Source organism: Astyanax mexicanus, chromosome 5, assembly GCF_023375975.1.
Source record: "Astyanax mexicanus isolate ESR-SI-001 chromosome 5, AstMex3_surface, whole genome shotgun sequence".
NCBI classification, from domain to species: Eukaryota; Metazoa; Chordata; class Actinopteri; order Characiformes; family Acestrorhamphidae; genus Astyanax; species Astyanax mexicanus.
This window is the reverse complement of record NC_064412.1, coordinates 20,622,412-20,646,973: the sequence shown is the minus strand read 5'-3', so window position 1 is coordinate 20,646,973 and position 24,562 is coordinate 20,622,412. Positions and strand designations below refer to the sequence as shown.

At 36.7% G+C, this 24,562-nt stretch overlaps 1 protein-coding gene across 1 annotated transcript in view; it reads right to left on the bottom strand.

Annotated features, from left to right (window-relative positions):
* Positions 1-1,519: 1,519 nt before the first annotated feature.
* Positions 1,520-24,562, bottom strand: part of brinp3a.1 (bone morphogenetic protein/retinoic acid inducible neural-specific 3a, tandem duplicate 1) — a 56,384-nt gene continuing 33,341 nt past the window's right edge. The window contains exons 5-8 of the mRNA XM_007249062.4: positions 13,000-13,105; positions 11,772-12,008; positions 8,891-9,113; positions 1,520-3,387 (exon numbers count right to left, since the gene is read on the bottom strand). Of these exons, the coding sequence (XP_007249124.2) occupies positions 2,271-3,387; positions 8,891-9,113; positions 11,772-12,008; positions 13,000-13,105 (1,683 nt within the window). The 3' untranslated portion in view covers positions 1,520-2,270. The remainder of the gene's footprint in view (positions 3,388-8,890; positions 9,114-11,771; positions 12,009-12,999; positions 13,106-24,562) is intronic.

Genomic DNA, 24,562 nt, shown 5'->3' with positions numbered 1-24,562 from the left:
CTAAATTGGGTGCAAAAGGTCCGGATCACTAAGAAATCGAAAATGTAATGTTACGTTGTTACTGCATGCAAGCATTAAGAATGTCCATGCAGTGTTCACACTGGCAGCGACAAGTCCTCATATTCTGAGTGTGTTCTTGGACACGCACACTGTTGCACTGTTTATCAACGCTGATTCATGTCCGCTTAACAGAAATCCTTAAGGCAAATTCATAAATCTACCTATTGAGCCATCCGCTACTTTCATCCACACTAAAATTTTGACACACCACCACTGTGCTGAAGACTCCCAGGAGCTCTCTCTCTCTTACACACACATGCCATTTCCTCTTTCTAATTTGGAATGCTACACTAGCATTTAGTTCCTCCATTAAAGCTCTGTTACACTCAGTAACTCAGGACATTACAACATTCTAATTTAAAAAGCATATAACTTCATTATATTATAATATAGGTATTTTAATATGGTAAAAAAGTCTAGAAAAGTCTAAATCTAATCTGCCAGGCCTAAACAATACTACACTATTATTACACTCTCCTTCCCAAAAAGCAGAACTACCAGCATTAAAAAAATAAATAAATCAAGAATCGTGATCTTAATTATGATTAATCACAGAATTGTAGTGTGACATTTAAAAAGAAAAGATCCATGTTTGAATACGAAAAAACATTTACATGGGTATTTAGCACTTGAAATGCATTAAAAAACATGATTTATACATTTATACACGATTTATACATTTATACATGTTTTATATTTAATATCCAATTATACACATATATATATATATATATATATATATATATATATATATATATATATATATATATATATATATTGCTATTAAATATTTAGTACTTGTTTATTTTACAATAAATGGTAATTGTTGATACTGTTGTTTAAAAAAAGAAAAAAAATCATTTAAAAAAAGTGACCTTAAGTGACAAATTTGATGTGTTCTTTATTTTTTTTTTATCTGCAGTATTGGTTCAGGACTTGGTATCAGCAGATGTTTAAAATGAAATATTTTGGAGTTAGGGAAAAAAAAGTGATTGGGACATCCCTAGCTTTGATTATTAAGATTTCCCCCGTTTTACTCTGTTCCCCTGTTAATATGATCCTTTCGCTTTTAAGGAGGTCCAGAGAGAAAAGTCATTAGCCGAGGTTAAGTTGAGTGTTTGTGGGATGCAGAGGGACAAGCGGAGCTGCAGGGTTGGCCTTGGCTTTAATCTATTATTTTATTTTCCAGCACTTTGCAGCCAAGACCAACAGATGAATTGTACAGACCAAGTGAGGGAAACATTTTTCTGGCCTGTTCATCAAAGGGGCTGAAAGCTGTTTCAGATGGAAGCCGTGTTTCTCAGATTTCTCTCATGGTAATCTAATTAAAAATCAGAGTCATCAGGCTCAAGTGGTGTAGAGAAAACTGCAAATAATAAAGGGAACAACAACAACAAAAACAGCGATAAGTTATCTTAAATAATCTGTAGAATATGCAAGGTATCAGAGACAGCACATAAAAAAAAGGTATTTTATTTAGTGTATTACCAAACCCATGTTTTATACATTTCATGGATATTACCTCTGCGACTTGTCACAAATAATAATAATAAGGTTTATAAAAATAAAAGCACATGTAACAGGACGTATAATTAGGACTGGCGCATCAGTTTTTTATTCCAACAAAATTCATTCTATATTCATATTTGTACAAATATCTGAAAAATACTTCTACCAACAAAACCATCTTCTGCTGAATCAGATACTGTATATTTATGTAAGTGTTACAGGACTGACAGACAGAACAGTACAGTTGAGCAGTCTGGACTCATTTTCATCGCAGGAGGGCCTGATTACACTGACGATGTTGGGCTTATCGCACGATTACTGCCTCTGTTACGCACATAAGCCACACTGAGTAAGTGATGCAATGAAAAAGACATGCGAAAAGGTAGTGAGAGCCGTTTTCTACATTTTTACATCTGACCTACTCTACTGTATAAGGATCTGTCCTACTTCTATGAGAACTACGTGTCCATTGCTACTAAAACTCTAAAAATCAAAACAGTAGTTTTAAAAAGAAAAAGGCAGAAAGTGTGGGCCCTTTGTGGTGATTTGAAGGGGTCCACTGTGTTATTGAAAGTTCTATCTAATGCCTCAGGGGGAGAAAATGACCCCAGAAGCAGTTCAGCATTTCCCAGAGGTGCGATCAGGTCACCGCTACAGTAAAACCAACAGATAATTGATGACGATTAGCGTAAAGTGTTTGATTAGCTACATAGTTTGGTGGTTTCGTACTCCATTGAATTGGGCTGCTTGGCACTGAAGGCTTGCAAAGCAGATTGAATTCGGACCACGTCAGTGGCGGAGAGTTTGAGGCGGTGGCGCAGTAGGCAGGAGAACAGGTCCAGAGGCTGCTGGCCCGGCGGAGAAAGCCTGTTCACGCGATCTCGTATCTCCAGCAGCTGCAGAAGGGCAGAATCCTGCGAGCCCTGTGTGTACGGGTAATCCAGCTGCAGGATCAAATCCTGGATGGCCTCTGGATCAAAGTGCATACTGTAACCAAACACCTGCATGCTGTTGATTTTCATGTAACCCAGATTCCGCGAGGAGTCCATGTACTCCAGTGGTTCGAAATAGACGGTGCCGTTCCCCTGGGCCGAGGCTGCTTTGATGCGGCTCCTCAGGTATACGTGCACCGTCTCGAAAAACGTCTTCCACTTGTTTCCCAGAGTTAATGTCCAGTTATAACAGTCAAGTGGGATATCTAACTTGGTCCTCTCCCAGTCTGGGTAATTGTTCTGGTCTATGGGCATGATCCAGCTCTCGGAGTGACTACCTCCAAACGGGTTAATGTACACAGACAGCACGGGCTCCAGGGTGCTGTTCTTAGTAAGGCAGATTTGCAGGGAGATGCCGAGCAGCATGTGAACATGACTGGACTTAAACTTGTTGCTTTTCAGCGTCAGGAGCATCCTCTTCCTCCACGAGGGATCGAACCAGTTGTTGAGCCTTACATCGTTGCTAATAAACATGGCGTGAATGCTGATTCGCCCATCGCGCTTCTGGAGGAGATAGCGCATCTCCAGGTCTTGGAGGTCTGTCTCAAAGCCAATGTAGTTGTCGGTGGAGTCAGGAATGATGTTCCTGCAGGTCCCCTGGCTCAGCATGTATCCCGGATTGCAGCTAGCACACCGGGAACGGTTTTCATAAGAGCATGAAGCACAAAGGGGCCCGTCGCCCACTGTGCATGGAATGACGCCCTGGCAGGACGGAGTATCATACTGACAGGAGCAGGCCCGCATCTCCTCCATGTAGGTGCCTATCTGGTTGTTCTCACTGCAGTACATTATTGAAAGGATGTAGTTCAACCAGTAGCTGAAAGGCCTGTAGAGAGAGAAAAAATAATAATTAACAGGAAAAATAAACAGGACATCTGCAAGCCAGTAATGATGTTAAATTTATTGCGCCACTAAAATGTACAGAGCAGTTTAAATGTATAGACCCACATAATTGATTTAAATAGCTTAGGCAGGAAGCTTTTTACAGACAATTTTGACTTTTATAATTTATAAATGCAGTATGTAGAATAAACCAGCCAAGAAATCACATATCACATCATAAAGCCATTGTCTAGCAGGATTATATAGGACTCCACACAGTGTGTAGGATGTCTACATCTTCATCCCTTAAAAATACACTTTGCACCCAACAGTTTACAATGTACCATTCAAGTCCTTCTTACACTCTACTTATAAAGTATATCTAGCTTCACATCTTATTCATTATCTATATGTAAATAGTTAGGCAATGTAAACATATTGTGGCGTCTGTGTGTGTGTGTGTGTGGCTGCTGTGTGCCTGTCTCTGTGTGCCCGCCTCTGTGTGCCTGTCTCTGTGTGCCCGCCTCTGTGTGCCTGTGTGTGAGTGGATGTCAGGTGTGGGGCCTCCCTTTTAGGTGGGGTTATGCAGAGTGGTGGGCACCACTCTGAATCTACCATCCGGTAGATTCCTAGTTGGTTTAGTGACCTTAGGGCTGTTTATGCTGTGTGAGCAGTTGGTGGCAAGCCTGTTAATAAATAGCTGTTGAGTACTTGCAATGAGTCTCATGAGTCCTCCTTCCTCTTCCACGCCACAATATGTATATTTGTAGATTATGTATTAATACATTTGTTAGAACACATACAATCATGCAATTATGTATATATAGCATTAGTTATGTGTCTATTTTATCTGAACATATTGCATTCAACGTTTTTCACATAAGTGACAATGAAACTGATTTGTTTTGATTTGATTAAGTTTGCTACAATTTAGAAGCTTGTTAGCTACTTAATACCAGGATCAATATACATTAATAAGCTGCTTTGTTTCTTTTTAGTATTTTTCACTGTCAGTAATTAAAATATTAAATCTTCTTGGCAGCTGCTGTCGATTTAGAGAGCTGGCAAGGATAAGCTGCACAGTTTGACTGTATAACTACCATACATGACTGCATTTTCAAATTTGAAGAAAGAAGAACCAAGTCAGACGAAAGCATAGAAAACAGCAATGTTTCAGGCTACAGTATAGACAATGCAGCTAAAATCACCGGGCTGGATACCACATTAATTTTTTTTAGACAAACTTCCTAATGATGCATCATCATGCAGGTCTTCCGTTATGTTTTGTGCATGGTCTCTCAAGAAGAAATGTACTTGGAAGGTATTGTGTAATGCAATTCAAAAATAAAATTAACTGTCCATTATTAATGACATCTAATCCCTTTTACCAAAGCTTTTACCAGTCATGATAACTGAATTACTATAAAGCACACAAATAATAATGCATACATTTTAATGCGTAGGTTTTGTTGAGCTCAAACCAGTTCATTATTTCCCTGAAGCCATGCCTTATAGATAAATAACCCATTACAGCTATCGCTTAGCTTTAGCTATGTAAATCAGTTTTTCTATTTTCACACTTGTCCTGTGCTGTCCATCAGGCAGGCCTTGAAGATATCATTTCTTTGCCATGCAACTTTTGCTCACTGAGGGGAAAACAGTTTCTCTTGGCTTAAAACATAAGCGATGCCAACAGAATGTGTAAATATTCATGGGGCTAGGTTGCCTGCGAGACAGTCAGTGCGCAGGTGGGTGGCAACGGAGGAAATCTCCACTGCCTGTCAGCATATTTCACGGAGAGCGAGATGGAAATGCACGCGAGAGTCAAAACACGCTTCCATCCACTTACACGCCGTAAAACTGATTTCTTGGGAATTACCATATCCCAAGACTGTGCAGAAATGGAAATGTTTTATGATAAAAAAAGAAAAAAATAATAGTTTAAATCAGCATTATTACTTTTTGGTCTATAACAGTAAGAATGAAGCCAAATTTGTAAAGGTATTACGATCATTCACATTTGCTGTCTCTGGGGTTCCATGTTAGAGATAAATACAAGAGAGCATGACTGGTATAGAAAAATATCCTTATTTATATTTTTCAAGGTTTTTCTTCAATATAAATATACATAGTAATTTTACCAGTGTGAGGGAGAGAAAAAGAGGGGGAAAAAAGAGATGAATGAAGAGAGTGGAATGGAAGCTAAAGAAAATGAGTACAGATTAATCAAGAGCGAATGATGAAATGATTGAGACAGATAGCAAAAAAAAAAAAAAAAAAAAAAAAAAAAAAATGAAATCAAGGAAGCAGATGCAATCAAATGAAATATTCCCTTCCTCTCTGGCAAATAGATCAAAGTGTTCATTGACACAACTTACGTCACATTCTCATGTGTCAGACACTCCATTCACTGGTTCAACGATGGAACACTTAAGGTCAAACATTTTTACACTTGTCCATTTTTCCAAACTTAAGGTTTTATGACAGCAGGTGTCTATCAATATGAATCTGTGTGTGTGTGTGTGTGTGTGTGTGTGTGTGCGTGTGTGTGTAAGAAACGATCCCTGCTCTTCCTAAAAGTTATAGTCAACATTTATATATGGATACTCTGCATGGTGTATAAAAGCTCATGTGCTTAACCGCACCCACCGGTCCAAAAATAATGACTGAAGAGATGAATAAAAAAAACACACATAAGTGCATTTAATACAAGCTGGTATTGATAAAATCAACTTAAAAAAATAAAGAGAGAATTGTTTTTCTGTCATTTAAGATTTTTTTTTTACTTCCTACATTTCACAAGTAAAACTTGTACTTTTTGCTAATTGTGCAATTATTAATCAGGCAGCTAATCATAAGTATTATTGCTGGTGAATCTAAATCTGTGAAAGTTTGTATTTTCATTTAATTCTGAAAACTGAATGTAATAGTTAAAAATCTATATTTATTTAATTTAAACTATTTAATGTGATGAACCGCACTGACAGTTACTCCTCTGGAGTTCTGTGAGTATGCGTTTAACCCTTTTTGCTGTAGTATAATACTTAATGTGTATACATATAGATGAATTAAACAACGATGGTTTAAACATAAACTGATCTGATTGGACAACACTGACTGTGTTGAATGTTTTTCCAGTTTTCCGGATAAACTGTATGTTTACCATCAGTCCCTTAAAACCAGTAATAACTGGAAACCAACAGACTCATCATAGGTGAATTGGATAAAAAACTGGTAAATATTTACCATTATAGTTATAGTTTTTGTTGTATAAAAAAGATTCAGCACAAATCATTATTTACACTCACAGTGTCATAGCCTTGTTGATTTGTGTACACCTTGAACTGAATAACGGTGTGAATATAAACATTTCTTTAAAGCATAAACTGTCATTGAGAGAGATGATTGAGACACTAAATGAAGATAATGCTGCTGGCGCTCACTCAACATCTGTTATAATGTTCTCCCACATGCAGCCAATTTGATCAGGAGACATCTGGCAAAATTCGGCTAATACGAGAGATGTTTCTGAAATAAGAACAAGCATTTTATATGCCACTAATGTTGTTAAAGCTCATGATTACGAAATAATTTATACTATTTTTTATTCTGTACAATTTCTATCCATTTTTCACATTCATTACGCTCAACTGCTACCATATGACTAATGTATTGTGTATTGTACATATCACGATACAGTTGTTACGATTTAATATATCGTAATATATTGTGATTCAGTAAGCAAGGTGTTACATTCCGATTGTTTACGTAATTATTTTGAAAAAAAAAAAAACAAAAAAAAAAAACTATAGTATCATATTTATAAAATCTGAGTATGTATGCCACCAATCTTTACATGTAATCTTTACATACATTAAAAATCAATCCTGTGTTTCTGAAAATCGCTACAGTATTGTTAACAAAAAAATATTTCGATACTTTAATACACCCCTACATATAACTTTAAGCTCCAAAAGCTTTGGATCTTTAGAGATTTAGCTTCTATTATGTTAGCTTAGAACTAATAATAAGAACTTATACCTCCCCAAACCCGACCTAAAAGCGTTTCATTATCAGATCATATTATAAAGGAACCCTTTTTCTTGCCACTTGCACTTAGATATTATACATCAGCCTTTAGATGAGCAGATAAAATCTTCTCATCCAGTTACACTTGAAATGATTATGTGCACCCTGGAGTTTGAGTGAGACTGGGATTTTAGCCAAAGCACCAGCCATAACATGATTATTCTTCCCACAACGACCTTGGATATGGACATGATACGGAGAGAATAGGGTATTAAAAGACATCACCTAATTAATTAGGTTATAGGGCTCATCTCTAAAACCTTATAACCTCATAGGCTTTAATACAAGAAAATAAAACAAAAAATGAAGACTTAGCCACAATTTATGGATATTTTTTTTTCAATATAGCTTGGTTGTGTTTGCTATGGAGCTCCTGAAAGCATTTTTTTTTCAGGTAGGTAAAAAATGGTGGTCACGTGGTAGTAAGTGGTGAGCACTGAATAATATGCAGTAGGGACCAGATGCTATGTGGTAAGCACCAGATCCCATCAGATGATACTTGATACTAATGGGTCCACATAGTATCCAGTGCTTACCACACAGTACTTCATGCTCACCATTTAATAACTGGTAAGCACAACTTTTTTTAAGGAAAAGAAATTACACCATGTGCCTTTTACCTAAAGAAAAAAGAAATACACAAATACACCATGTCCCTCCAGAGGCTGCATAATTCTTTGTTTTTTTTGGCTAATCAAACAAGGTTTTGAGAATTAGGCTGTCAGTGTTTTGTGTGGAATCTGAAATCTGAATGTTAACTTGTGATACTTACATTTTGATATTTGGGCATGTTTGTTTACACTGTGCCAGAACAAACAAAGCTAAAAAAGTCTCCACTTTGACCAGGAGTGTGTACAAAATTTTGACCACACCGTAGAGTTTATTCTGATTTTTTTTCTGGTACAAATTTGATTTTGAGTCTGTGTATGAGATAAGAGAAACTTTGCCTTTTAGAAAATGTGCTACATCATCACACTGTATTTAGGTCTGTTTTGGCCATTACGCTTGCCTCTTTGATCAATTTGACATCAAACTTTGAATTGTTTGCAACCCCTACTGGGCTGACATGCTCACGTGAGAGTTTTAAGATGATTCTGTGTTGTCATGTGGACAGAGATATTTTCGGAAAAGCTGCTGAAGAAAAACAGAATATCTGGGTATGTGTGGACAGGGTTTTAGAACACAAATTCTGCAGAACAAAAAATAGGAACAAAAACAAATAGAACAAGTTCACTACTGTACAAACACGTGAGAAAAGATGTGTAAATGTGTAACCCAATTAGTTAGATCTGTGCAGTTCCTCAGGCCTCAAACAAAACTGCAGGTGTCATGTCTGTCTTCACCCTAAAATGATCACAGCATTTTGCCAGGCAGGACTTGTCAGGCCCACATGCAGAGTGCTGGCGTTTGTTTCTTACCTCTCTCTGGGTACGGATATTTTGGGCTGACTTCGGCATCTCTTACTGAGGGCGAAGAGTTTGCTGACTATCCGCTGTGCTTTGCTGAGGAGCTGTCGAGTGCTAGTTTCCAGCAGTTGAAAGCGATGGTGAACGCCGGAGTCCATTTTCCAAAAGTACTGCACAGCAGATGTGTTCAGAGAGTAGAAAGTTGGTAACCTTCTCACAAAATTCTGGAACTCCTCTAAAAAAAAAAAAAAAAAAAAAAGCAGACAAGTGCGGAAAATGAGTGAACTGAATGATCTTGTTAGAAAACAGAATCAATCTTGTTTGATAAAATGAGTCAACATTAAAATTGACGGGGAGTGGGAGCAGGTGAAACCATATTTTCATTCCTTTGATGAAAATTGAAAGTCGTCCTGTGGGATTGGACACTGATAGGCAAGGACAGCAAGAGACTTTTGATGAATTGCCTAACAATCTACCACATCTTAGAAGAAGACGTCAGTATTAAAACAACGCATACTGTGTTCTCACCAGTAACAACAAAAAACACTCAGCTTTAATAGGACAATAAGCTGTATAAATAAATTGGTATCATCTGTCCCAAGCAAATACTTCCGCAGTTGGTGGAAGTTCATTTTCATCAGCAGCAACAAAAATCAATAGCTGCATCACACTGAATACCTGGATCAATGCTATGTAATATCTAAAGGAAAATGATATCAACATCTATAATTAACAACACAGATCCTCATAAAAGCCTGACAACATCCTAGAGGCATCTAATTGGTTTTTTGAGCCATATGACAGCTGGTAATTGAAAAGATTATATTTTTTACTTTCAAGGCACTCAATAATCTCTAACATATTAAAGCCCCAATAAGGTAATATGATGCCTTTTGATTACAGCCATTACCGGAATGAAGCTTCAGCAGAGCAGAAAAACAAAATGACTGGTAAATCATCATCTGCGTCTGGGTGATTATTGTTTCTCTGTTAGCTCTGCAGTCATTAGGCAGTAGTTTCCCCAGCCTGCTGTCTCTGTAGGGGGCTGAGCTCCAGTGTGGGGCCGTGAAGTGTTCTGAATTAACCTGCCTGGTTCTGGCTCCGTGCCTGCCTCTAGGACAACAAAGCATGCCAAGCCTAAAACGCTGCTTTACCACAATGACAATGACAGTTGTTACCTGGAAGCACCTCCCACCAATTCCTTGTCAAACCACAAATTCAACAAGGTGACAATTCCTACTTCAGCATCAACCCACTGTGTGACAAGGACATTCACAGATCAGCACGCCATGATAAAATTAGCTTGGTGTCAGTGCATCATATTATCATTTTGTATTTGTTTATCTTGGACTTTTTGTGTAGACTGCTTGTAAACAGGTTAGATTGAGTTACTAATATGCTTAATTCCAAAAGAACATTGTAGTTGGCTTTAGTTGATGAAAATGATGAAGCTCAAAGTTTTTTCTTTAAGAAAGGGGATTTTAAACCAGATTTTAAAGTAATGGATAATTGTCCAATTTGTAACAATGTAACTTTTTTAAACCATTTTTATAAAAAAAAATAAAATAAAAAAAATAATTAAATGTAAAAATGTAATGCAGAGGGGTGCAGAGTGGTCCAGCAGTCTAAAGCGCTGCCACTATAATCAGGAGATTGCTGGTTCGCATCCCCACACATGCAGCTTGCCATCGGCTGCCGGAGCCCCGAGAGAGCACAATTAGTCTTGCTCTCTTTGGGTTGGTGGGATGGCACTCTCTCCCCACATCACTCCAAAAGGATGATGTCAATCAATCACAGTGCAATGTTTTGTTATTTCATGACCATAGACAACTTGCTACCATTGAAGGAAACATGAATTCTGTTCTGTATCACAGAATATCTAAGGAAGCTAGCAGTGAATTTGTCAATAATCTGATAATGAAAGTGATCCAACAAAACATGCTATTTTCATTCTGAATGCTTTTGGGGAAACAAAATTAACAGGTAGAATTTGCTTATCAAAGTCCTAAACGTCACCCAACAGAGATGCTGCGACAGAGCCCCAAACAAGCAGCATGCTTCAAAACCTACTAATATATCTTAATTATTACACTACAAAGACAAATGAGTGAAATTCAAACAAAACAACATGAAGGACTGATTAAATTATAGGAAATGTTGAAATTTATTAAATGTTGGATATGTTTTGTGTTTGATAAGTTTATTTTTGTCTAATATTACATTTTAGGTAAAAAGTTAGCCACCCTGCTTGCATGTACTAGTTAATAATATAGACATTATGTAAAATAGAGTATGTTGTATGGTGTACTGTAGATATATGGTAATGGCCACTTAATTTAAAAACTCAATAGTAAATCAATGGTTACTGTATTTTTTGCACTATAAAGCGCACTTAAAACTGCTAGCTAACACTACCTTAGCTTACCGGAACACTCAGGGTTCCTCAGTGTAGCAGGTGGTATTAGCCGCTAACCGCTAGCGGGAGAAATTCGTGAATCTAAGCCTTCTATAAATAAACAAAGGCGAGTAACTCACCAAAGAAACAGTTTTCAGGAGGGAAGTCTGTGTAGATTTACATCCAGTGCTCATTTGACTTCAAAAGAAAGTCTTTTTATTACAGGTTTGTTTACTTAGCTTAGATTTACTTAACTTAGTTAGATACTCCCCCACCACCACCCAGCAGCAAGACCTGCTGAATTAGAAGATCTTTATAGTGTCTATTAAAATGCACCTTATAATCCAGTGCACCTTATGTATGAAAATAGACCAGAAAATAGATGTTTATTGATAGTGCGCATAATAGTGTGAAAAATACGGTACTTAATACACACCTTATCTAATTTAATCTGTTCTATCCTTTATAAATTATTAATAAGTGATTTAAATAACCAACCTGATTCCTCAAACTCCTGGTTGGCTTGGCTCCAAGACTCTCTAATGAGCCTCAGACTGTCCTGCATGGCCTCCAGGTTCTTACTGGGGCAGTTGCACTGAGGGTAATCCACACTGCACTGACACCAGCAGTCGTTGTTCCTGCACTTAAATTCGCCCTCAGAGTGGCAGCCGATATAGCTGAGAGCTGCCTGGACAAATCGACTTCTCAGGTACCCTGGCAGAATGGCTTGAAGCCCTGAGGGAAGGACATGAGTGCCTTCATTAGTGAGTGGAATCATGATGTGCATTCAACATACAGCTGTTAGAGTGAATACGCAAGAAAAATAATCTCACTACATTTATAATGTACTGTAAAACATACAAAATATTTATATTCCAATTATTTCTAATTGCACTGTGCACTATATGCACATCAAGCACAACATTAAAACCATCTCTTTGTCTCTACATCCATTATTATTTTTTTCAGCTCCACTAAGCACATAGGAGCACTCTGTATTTCGATAATTACAAACTGTAGTCCTTCTGTTTCTCTTCATACTTTTTTATCCTCTTTTCACCCTATTCTTTAATGGTCAGGACCCCACAGGACCACTATAGAGCAGGTATTATATGGGTGGTGAGTAATTTTCAGCACTTTCGTATTAGACGCAGCAGTGCTGCTGGAGTTTTTAAACACTGCTACTCACTATCCACTCTATTAAACACTCCTATCTAGCTGCTCCATCATGTGGATGTAACAGTTGCTGCACAATCTGTGTTGGTAATCATCTAGTCCTTCGTTAGTAGCCACAGGAATTTGCCCACAGATTGCTGTTGGTGGAATATTCTCAGTCCAGCAGTGACACTGAGGGGGTTTAAAAACTCCAGCAGCACTGCTGTGTCTGATTTATTTGTACCAGCACAACACACTAATATACCACCACTATGCCAGTGTCACTGCAGTGCTGGGAATGAGCCACCACCCAAATCAGGCCTGCTCTGTGGTGGTCCTGAGTAAGCAGAGAATCAAAAGGACTACAGCCTTTATTAATACATCTATAAAGTGCTCCTATATGCTCAGTGAAGCTGTATAAATGGATACTGAGTGTAGAAACAAGTAGGTGATCATAATGTTTTGCCTGATTGGTGTTTCTTTAAATGCATCAAAAAGTAAAACAAGATTAGATAAGAACTGACAATTTCATCCAAAAGTCTGCAGTATTATTCAATTATGAATGTGGTACCTTGTAAATGAATCTTGTTTTCAGGACTCTGAACCAAAACTGAACTGACAGAATCGAGGTTGTCATAGTTACTGCATCCTAGTGGGCCTGTCCTTGTTTCAGTCACCTAAAGGGATGGAGGGAAAGAAAATAATCATTGCAATGTTCTACAAAAACACAGACACTGATTAAACATGCATCAAAACATTGCTCACAGAGCACAGTCACTAAAAATTAGAGTTGCACGGTGTACCGAAGGTTCGATTCTTTTTCGATACTACGTCATCACAAACGATTCGGTTCTTTAGCGTTCGATGCTTTCGATACTGTATATAGCCCAGTCACTAGCTTCAAATGAGTCAAATTAGTAGGCGCGATTTGATTCAGTTCATAAGAAAACTGATTCACACCGCAGCAGTCGGTGTGGCAGGATTCAGATAAACTTAGTGTTCTGAACAAATGAATCGATTCACGTGTGAATCGATTCATTTGACTCGCTTGAGCGACACACGCACGCGCAAGCCAGCAGAGCAGCAGCGAGTGTAGAATGGCGACGTCTAAAATAACAGATGTCTCTCGTCCGCGACTTGTGGACAAAACGGGCGCGAGGAGTGAAGTGTGGGCAAATTTTGCTTACATCGCTGATGAAGAAGGGAATCCGACCAACACCACAAACCCAGTTTATAAACGGTGTTATAAGTCTATCCAGTGCAGAGGAGGGAACACCAGCAACCTGGCTAAGCATTTAGCAGACAAGCACCCTGATCTCTACAAAGAGCTGAGAAGTCGACAGGTTAGTGGAGTTAGTCAAGATACACTCTGTCTGTAGCGTTACTAAGATTTACTAGCCCTGGCCCGCCGGCGGGCCAGAAATTTATAATATTTAATATCTGGCTGTGTTTATGAATAGTTATAGGTTCAATATAGACACCCAATATGCCATTTTAAAGCTTAGAATCTCGGCTTTTCAGTTATCTAGCCTATTTAGCTGGATCTCCTTTCAGAAAATAAACGTTTAGGGCGAAATATGCCTTGCTTCTGAAAATATGAAATCATAATTTTCATGTTTCCGTTTCTCGTACGTCCATATTTGATCGAATGCGGACATGTTATATACCATTCGAACCGTCTGTCTCTCCGGATTCGTTCCGTTTTACTGTAGGATGTACGGTTCCTGAATTAGAGCTGAAAGAGCGCGTCACAGCGCGTGTTCAGAGTTAAAAGCTGCTTGTTTTTCGCTGCAGGGTTACCTCAGGTCACTCCCTCCACCCCCTCAACCCCCACCAGCGGCTCCCCCACGCTCTTACCTTCAAAACCAGACTTAAGAGAATCCATCAATCCAGTCTCCTGCAATCCCCAATTATATACAAACAGCGCATGAAATAAACTGAGGCAGAAAAAAAATAATATCCACTTTATCTCCTTATTAAAAGCGTAATTTTCGAGGCTGCACGTGATAACGCACGTGTGGTTAATCTGCAGTCCAAGGAGAACAAGGTTGACAGAAGACCATGTGGACACACTTGTTTTCCTGGCTAAGAACCTTAAACAGGCAAAGAAACTTCCCACAGTGTAGTTTCAGAAAAGAAGAGGTTTTAGTTTTTAGGAAGTGTTTAGATAATTATGTTATAGTTAAGGTTATAATAACGAAACTTGTTTTTTGTTCAAATGTTTCATTTTAGAATAAAAACGTTTGCACCGATTGTTCAGTGTTCAATCCAGTTCAGTCAAAAATAAACATTTTATGTTCAGATATTTTTATTGTTTTTTTTTCTTCCAAGTATCGTTTTGGTATCGAGAATCGTGATACTACAGTTGGTATCGGTATCGAAGTCAAAATTCTGGTATCGTGACAACCCTACTAAAAATAATGTTACTAAATGATTAATCGTTGTTAGTTATTTCCATTAACAATCTGAAAAAAAAAAAAACAGTTGGTATTGATTTTCCACAAATGTGATTCATAATAGGAGCATGCTTTAAGTCACCCAAGACACTTATTTTGTTATCAAGGACGATCTCAAAAAGGGGCCTACCCTTGAGGTTAATAGAATGGGTTGCACAAAAAATGTTGCTACAGGAGTGCACAGTTATTTTTTTCTATATTTTCTCAAACGGTGTGTAAAGGCTAAAGTTAATGTGATAAATAAATACATTCTTATTCACTGGAAGTAGTATATGTATGAGGAAATGGCAGTTAATTAACCATTTTTGATTAAAAATGTCAAACCATTACACGCTAAGAAAAAAGATATTTGTGTAAGTAGTAAGTAATGTTTTGTGGAAATTATTACTTTTTTATAAAGTTTTAATAATCTCTGCCCATTCTATACTACACTGTATGTTAAGACCAGTAAATATCGTTATTACAAAGGCATTTAAATACATATATTTATATATATATATTTTTTTTTTCAAACAAAATGAAACATTTGGGCAAAAGCTTAATACCGAACAAGCTTTTTTTTTTTCTATTTTTTTTTTTTTTTACCCAGAAAACAATTAAATAGCCTTAGTGTGCATACATTTTTCAAACAACAATTTATATATATAAAAAGTCACACATTCTAATATGTGGTTGGACCGCCTTTAGCTTTGATTACAGCACACATTCACTGTGGCATCAATAAGCTTCAATAAGCTTCTGCAATGTCACAAGATTTATTTCAATCCAGTGTTACATTAACTTTTCACCAAGATCTTGCAGCATTGATGATGGTTTAGTCTGACCACTGCACAAAGCCTTCTCCAGCACATCCCAAAGATTCTCAATGAGGTAAAGATATGGACTCTGTAGTGAAAAAACCATGTGTGAAAATGATGATCTCAGCCTTATGAATTCTGGCATTGTCATCTTGGAATATGGCCGTGCCATCAAGAAATAAAAAATCCATTGATGGAATAACCTGATTTATATTCAGTATATTCAGGTAGTCAGCTGTAGGGTTGCAGCGGTAACCGGTTTCACGGTATACCATGGTATTAAAATGCACGGTTATCATACCGTGTGTGTTTGCTTATTACCGGTAAAACGCAAGCCAGCGGAGAAACTCACCCGCGCATGCGCAACTCTGCTCCGCTTCAGCTGCTCAGCACACAGCGGTGAGAACAGCAGAAAGTGCATCAGACTAAACAAATCTCCGTCCGCCTAAAAAAAGGCTAAACTAAAATCAGCAGTGTGGGACTATTTCAGAGACCCGCCGAACGCACCCGAGGATGGGTATCCGATTTATAATCAATGTGGCCGTAAAGTCACAGCTAAAGGTGGACATACGTCAAACCTGTTCTCCCATCTCCAAGAACACCACCCCGCCGTGCAGCGCAAAGTATGTGTTTAGTTTATAATTTTAATCTGAACATAAATAAAACCTCTTTGTAGTCGTGCACAACCCATGCGGTAAGCGCCCGCAAAAGCGCTGAATTATCCGAAATTTGGGCACGCAGGTACAGGCGTGAAGTGCGTGCTACGACGGATTCACGTGTCCGTGTAAAGGTGCTCGCCGGACTGGATGTGAAAGACGCCATTCATTTACATGCGTTAATTTTCAAATTCTGACGTGCCTGTTTTTCATGTGTTAAAACCAGACTCGGTGTGAAAGCCTTAAAATAGAAATCTCTATTGTGAGGATCATGTCAGAAATAAATCCCCTCTTTCTGCAGTATCTGGTTATATACCAACTTGGCAGTAAAACGGACGTTTACAACAGTTGTTGATCAGACACTGACCCAGGCTTAGTTTATCAGATATTAAATAATTTAAACTTAAATAATTGTACTGAATAGTTTAAACACAGGATCTTTACTTCTTAGAGGACATGTAATGTGTGACACGTGTGTGTGTGTGTGCATAGGCGTAGGAACCGGGGGGGATGGGTGGGACATGTCCCACCCAATATTAGAAACAGGTGGATTTGTCCCCCCCAAAAATGATATCGTTTCGCTCAGATCGGCTGTACTATTAATGAGGAGACAGACCGGACCAATCACGGAGCCGGTTCAGGTATTAAGTCCCGCCTCTCAGTAGAAACAGCCAATCAGCTTGCTGGTTTTGCGGCACGCGGATTAGAGGCAGTGTGCTGTTGGGGAAGCCCCGCCCCCTCGCTGTGAGATTTAGCAGTGGGATCGGGCTGCAGCAGCTTCAGCTGATTTTAAAACAGAGATGGATATACGGAGATTTTTCTAACAGAAAGGGAACGGTAGGCTAACCACTTCAACTGTGATGATATGTTTCTGATAGCTGGTTAAAATACACGTCTCTGAATCAAAACACAAAACTCACTGTGATTAATAAACTGCAGCGGTGTTAGTGAGTTTAACTTTAGAATTACCTAGATTGGGAGTCAAGGTTAAAGAAAAAATAAACTATATAGCTAATCACTTTCATTTTCAAACTGTGTTTTCCAATTTAGGATTACAAGACTTACTGTGAGCTATAATGAACGAAAATTAAATTTAGCTAACTAGTTATCTAGAAGCCAGATGTAGTGGATAGCTAGAATTTAGTACAGTACTTTATGTTTGTAGGTTAAAGCAGTTTCTTAACCCCGATCACTGCCCTAAAATAGTGTTTTCCACCTGATCCAGCTGATCAGCTAATAAACAGTCATTTACTGAGTTTACCTGTTTAAACCCCTTAACTCCCTACGGAGCCTAAATTTATCCAGCAGTGTATTAAACACATCAAACCACCACTTACTTTATTAAATGCCTTTAAATCAGAGAAAGCTTTAGAACATGCAGAACAGTGTTAATATGCAGTAGAATATGTAAGAACAGGGTTGAGAAACACTGCTGTAACGTGACTTCTGTTCATTTGTAGTTCACAGTAAGACCACATGTTCTGAGGTTTATAAAAATCTCTATGGAAAGTTACATTCTTTTACATAAAAGGACACCATCTTAAAAAGAGCTCTCATTACAAAAAAAAAAAAAAAAACAGGAGCAAATGTAAATATACAACAGAATTGACAGGCCAATACATAATAATAATAATAATAATAATAATAATAATAATAATAATAATAATAATAATAAACAAATCTGTTATATTATTTTAAATATTAGGTTATAACTGATCATTTTTTTTCATACGTATATAATTCAGACATTGCATGCATAATTTTTTCTAACATTAGTAATTGTAAGGTGGAGTAACGTTATTAGTAAATTGGAGTAACATGTTTAGGTTGTAAAATCACCTTATAATAATAATTTAATTTTAATTAAATTTCCCCAAATGTTCTAGGAAACTATAGGGTGGGCTTGGGTTCATATTGGCAAATGTGTCCCCCCCAATATCAAGCCCGCTCCTACGCCCTTGTGTGTGTGTGTGTGTGTGTATATATATATATATATATATATATATATATATATATATATATATATATATATATTTTTTTTTTTTTTTTTTATACACCCTTAGTGACCTTAAGAGTACTGGAAAAACCTGGTTTCCTTCATCTAATGGTGTACAGTTTATTTTTTGTAAGGAGACATTATCTATATAGTTGTTCCAGGTTTCTACAATAAATAGTTAATTGAACAAAAAACCTTTGTTGTAATTTCTTTAAGGGTCAGTTTAATAATATATGTAACAAACTGTGATACCGTGATAACCGTGATACCGCGGTATTTTCTGAGACGGTTATCATTCCGTGAAAATCTCATACCGTTGCAACCCTAGTCAGCTGACCTCATTCTTTCAGCACATACTGTTGCTGAACCTAAACCTGCAGACCAACTGCAGCAACACCAGATCATTTGCAGTGTATATCGAGAACTTAAACAGTATGTGATTTCTTTGCCATTTTAAATGCAGACTGTAGATGTGTGTGTTTCTACCCCAGATATTTACAGTGTAAGGTATCTTGGTGGTGTTGCTTTGCTGACAAAACCAGATTGACACCAGGTTTTCACGCACCAATACAGAACATAACTCAGAGGCAACAATCACAGCTCAATCATCCTTGACAAAAGCTTGATTTAAAGCTACTATACGTCAAGGCTATACTGACACATAGAAAGACAAAGCGCTTGCCTGCGGGCAAATATATCTCCTTTCCTGTCACTTACAAAATGATTCTCTTTGCTTTGGAGGAATCTTTTAATATTTTCCCAGAGGGCAAATAAAAGAAACCACATTGGCATCATAGATTGAAAGTAGAAATCTAATTTTGGCAATGCAAAAGGCCAGCTTTCTCTGTAGAGAGACACTTACTTTAAGGTCATTGAGATAATTCTAATGGATAAAAGACTCTTGAAAATGTGCCTTTAAAGAATGCACAGAACCATAAGTGCCATTGAATGAAACCACACATGAATGATTGACGAAAGAGGAAAGGCGAGGAGACCTTACTAATATGTTGTACAAGCAGCAAGTACCTATAATAGAGTACTGCCTTATTTCATTTCCATTCAGTGAGCTGAAATAACCTTCATATGAGGGGAATATAGGGAATCGGGAGGAAAAGCGTGAATTCAGCAAGCCTGGTGCTGGTATTTCTCTTCTTTTTATTGATGCATCCACGCAATTAATTAAATTCCATGGAGCCTCTACAGGGATCGGCAGATTAATTTTTAACGGAGACAGATGTCCAACTTAAAGGGAAAATTGACTGAATGCAAATATAAAGATGAGTTTTTCATGCATAGCAATGAGCACATCTGCACTACAGTGTAGTGGAGCACAGCACAACTCAACACAACACAGCCAGACCTACGCAGGGCTTTAGAGGCAGGAAATAAAGCAAGAAATCAAAGCACTTGCCTTTGCTTAGTTGCATTCTGCAGCAATCAGAGCCATGTAGCCATGGGTCAATATGAGCAGACAAGACAAGACAAGGGAGGCATCTTCCTTATTAGCCAAGAAAGAAAACCTACATCCGCCTTGTTAAATATAGGTACAACGTCTGGGAACATCCAATAAATTGCATTATAGAAAATATGGAGGTCAAACCACTAGCATTAAGAACCACAAGCATTGAGTGCCTGGCAAAGAAGTACACAAATAAATGAGAAGTGTGCAACTAATTGGGTCAGCTGAGTCAACTTAGTCTCAGCTGGAAATTTTCTGAACTGTTATAGGCTGGCTGTTGCTTATAGATTTACTTACTTATAACTCAATTTCTATTACATTAAACAATGTCACTCTTGTTTTATATTATCTTTAAAATAGTTTCTGAGATTAAGGTTGGCACCACAAATAGCTATGTATGTTTTGACTTTAACTCAGACTCATATATTATAGGAAATTATGTATCTAGCTTTGATTTTGGAACATACTGTATATTTAACACTAATTCTTACTGCTGTTTTGGTGTGGATAAAATGATGCCCTGGCCAGCAGAAATAGTATTGCAAGAAAAAGCCAGTTGAGTTGTTTTTTTTTTTTTTTTTTTTTTTTATGCTAAAAGAAACCAAAATGCAAAAAACGCTGGTAAAAAGTGCATTTTGTTGGGAACTGTGTAAAGTTCACTAATTTATTTTAATCATGACAGCTATTAGATATTAAGACAAAAAAGATGAGGCATATAAGTATTGAAATAAAAATAAAAAATAGTGTATTAAATGACAATGAATCCAATGTAATTTGCATTCAATTCAATTCCACGAACATTTACCATTTGCTATTTTGCTATTGATATTTGATTTACAGATATTGAATGCTTTATGAATAGCTTTACATTGAATAAAATATTTTTCCCTCAAACTGAGCCATGCAATTACGGTGTCAAAATGATAATTACATTATTATCTCCTTAAAACGCATTTGAACTTACTGACAATACAGCAACGCAATTTAATTAAAAAGAAACACCACACTAGACAGATATGATTAAAATAAAAATGGTAAAGGGCAAATTGCACCTCTACCATTTCGAATAGCAAATACCATATTCTCACCTACTGCCCTTGTTCTGTAGCAAAATCAGGACAAGACTAGAGCCTGCCAAGTACACATGCTATTTAATATGATGACTAAAGAACTTATTGAATAGCAGACAAGGTGGAGGATACTGACTTTCTCATATGATGATGGAATTTCTGTGTCATTAGGTCAGATTTATGAGAAATATCAAGCAATCAGCTTGACTGCAGGTTTCTATTCTGAACTATCAAGAGAACACCTGATTCCAGTTTGTCAGTATTTATGTGACAGAGCTGGGAATAACATCCTACTAGAGTTTGTTGCACTTCACTTAAACGGATATTAGATATCAGGTATTGATGTTAGCATTGCCCAAGTGCTAAAGATACCAATTGATACTGCATTAGGCAATATTTGGTGCATTTAAAAATTATGACACATGTCCAAAGATGGATTTAATTCGATGCTAATAGACAGATCTGAGTAGGAAATCCGACCTTTAAGGGTGTTCCAGCCAGTTCCACACAGAATTTCCCAGTTCAAATGGAATGCAGCATTAAACAAATGATTACATGAGCTTCTGCTTCACTAGAATAAAAACTACAGCCACAGCAGCCCAATATAGTCAGGTTTTAAACTCCTGTTCAATAGTCTCCAGTATTTTCTCTCTGCACATTCATTTTCTGTAATATCATGTGCATTTGCACATTCAGATTATAGTGCACTTGAACATGAATTGTTAAATCACAGACAGCTTGACTCCTGTTTGTCTCTGCCTCCGATAAGGTCGAGAACTTTGCAACATACTCAATTAAAGCTTCAGAATGATCAAGTGTCAGTGTAGTTTCCATTCTCCTCAACCTTGTCTGGTACTTGACAAGTTACTGCAACAAGCTCTTCAGTTCTAAATAGACTGCTGTAGCCCCGCCCTAAGGTGGAAGGCTGTGGAAATGAAAATGGAATTAATATTTTGACACTGCTATTGCATGATGACATGAAACAAACGGAATTGTAATATGAATAAAGCTTTCAAGTCTATTAACAGTAGAACACCATTTGGAAAATGCAAATGTAATTATTGAATTTAAATTATTTGAATTTTCACAGCAAACCTGCACATGATGGTGCGTGGTAAATAATCATTAATAATAGCTTCTTTTGAGTTGTTCGTAATTAAATTCACAAGCATCTTCCAGCCTTGCTGCCTGGGTGGCAGTCTTTCCAGTAGCATAGTCTTGTGTTGAGAAATTTCCTTCAGGATAAAGTATGTATCTATGTACAGTATGTACTAAGGCTGGGTATCACCACTGATTTACAGAATTTATTTGATTCCGATTCAGAAGGTCTCAAGTGGATTAGATATACATTTTAATTGTTACAGGTTCTGAATTCATTTGAAATAGATTCTTCAAACCTTTAACAATTTAAGTTGTAATTATACAAGGAACTCAAAATAACATTATTAAAAATATAACTGCTTACATAAAGAATTTATGGTCTGAAACTACTTGCTGTAGCCGGCCCTCCAGCTCTGCTGATGAATTACTTTAACATGTGGAAAAAAAGCTAACTTAAAACATTTAAACAAGCTTACTTTAAACAGATCATTTAATTGAAAAATCTATTAAATTAAGCAATGCTAGAAGCCACAAACACCCATTATATTCTTTCGTTAGCTTAACTTGTTAAGCTTTGCATATGTACATGTGGCTGCTCTGGTTTGGTGCATGGTAACACTGGCCTGGAGGATATTATGGAAATACCATTTTGTAAAATATGTAGGAATACGCCTATTTGTCATTTCACACCTGGCTAAAAAAACAGTCTACCAATGTTTTTACTAATGTTTTTTGGAGATGTTTCATATGTATTACTGCAAACTTAAGGATTTAGGTAAAACACAGTCCTAGAAAACGGTGTTTACTTCAGTTGTGTTGTCTTCTTAAAATGTATTTAAGATCCAAGTACTATTTATGACTATTTCCTTACAAACAATGGAAAATAAATGTTAATTGTCCCCAATTAATCATTTTATGAGCCACAACAACAGACTTTTATGAGCCCACTTTACGAATTACAGTTCTTTTATGTGCCACATGATTAAAAATGCATTACACAACAGAAATATTGTGCTTAATTACAGGCTATACAAACAGAACAGAAATATCAACAAAACAGTTTTTTTTTCCCAAAAGAAGAAAGCCATTGTAGCAGTCTGTTAATATTTGGCCCTATTAAAGTCTTTGGGTTAGGATTAAAATCAGGGCCAGGACTATGGTTAAATGTTGGGTTGAGGTTAAAAGGTTGAGAAAAAAGATTAGGACCAGGTTTAAGGTTTAGAGTTAGAAAAACATAAAGAGAAATAAACAGAGAATTAGTTGAACGTGCATTAAGGGTAAATATTAACAAAGCATTACTATATTACCAAGTATAAGCAAGTCAATATTTTATTTTTTTTTAAATAAGGTAGGATTCTGTTATTCTGGCATGTGAAACTTCATAACTGAATTTGGATCACGTTAATATTGTTTACTGCAATAGTTCTGCATACAATTATTTAACTTATTTTATTTTATTTTATGTATGATCAGACTTATTTACATGCTTACACTTTACATTTGCATGCATTTTTTATTTGAGTTTTATTGCAAAGAATTATCTAGTATGTTAATAATACACTATCACCAGTGATTCTGGGGGATCTGTATTTTTTATGCTTAATGTTTTGCCTGATGCTCTGTCCTATGACCACATTTCAGTTATAAAAAGCGCTGTACAAATATTTTGATTTGATGATTTGATTCATCTGGGCTGACTGCATCTAAATACTCAACAGCCTGCTTTTATGAGATCGGTAATTAGACAAAATGCCACTGTCTTGGAGGCAGTGTGTGTTTATACAATGTGCTAACACTGTATAAACACACACTGAATGAATGTTGCATAACACATTAATTGATTCTGTATGTGTAGCTCAATAAAAAGTTATCCATAAATATATATATATATATATATATATATATATATATATATATATATATATATATATATATATATATATATATATATATATATATATACACATATATGTATATTATATAAGGAAGGTGCTAGTTACCAGGAAGAATAAATTATTAAACATTTAGACTGGTATGAGCAATTTTTATTGAGTTACACATACAAAATATGCCAGATGTCTCAACATTTGTGTCCCGTACAAATTTATCCCATGAAGTTAAAATATTCCTGTAGATTTTGCAGTCGGGATGGAGTTTTGTTAGCATCTCAAACAGGATCCAACACATTTTTAATCAGGGATATGTCTGGTGTTGCGGCTGGATATGGCATAGCAGCTGTGTCTTCAAGGCAAGCTCTTGAAATGAAAGCAGCATGAGGACGAGCATTGTCCTGCTTTTTAAATTGAATTTTAGACATTTATGTGTGTTAACCTTACTGTTTGTTATCATTCATTCATTTTTAGTTTTTTCACTTCAAAATCAAAAGTTATTCTTTACACTGGCTTCAAATATCATGAAAAAATGACCCACAGAAATGCCTTTTACATTGACTTCTATTTAAATTAAGAATGTTTTTTTCTTTCTCCTGTAAAGTTACCATATAGTGTCTCCCACTCTTTTATATTATAATTATATATCTATTTTTACTTATTTACTTATATTTATATATCTATTCCTCCCCCACACCACTGCACCTTGT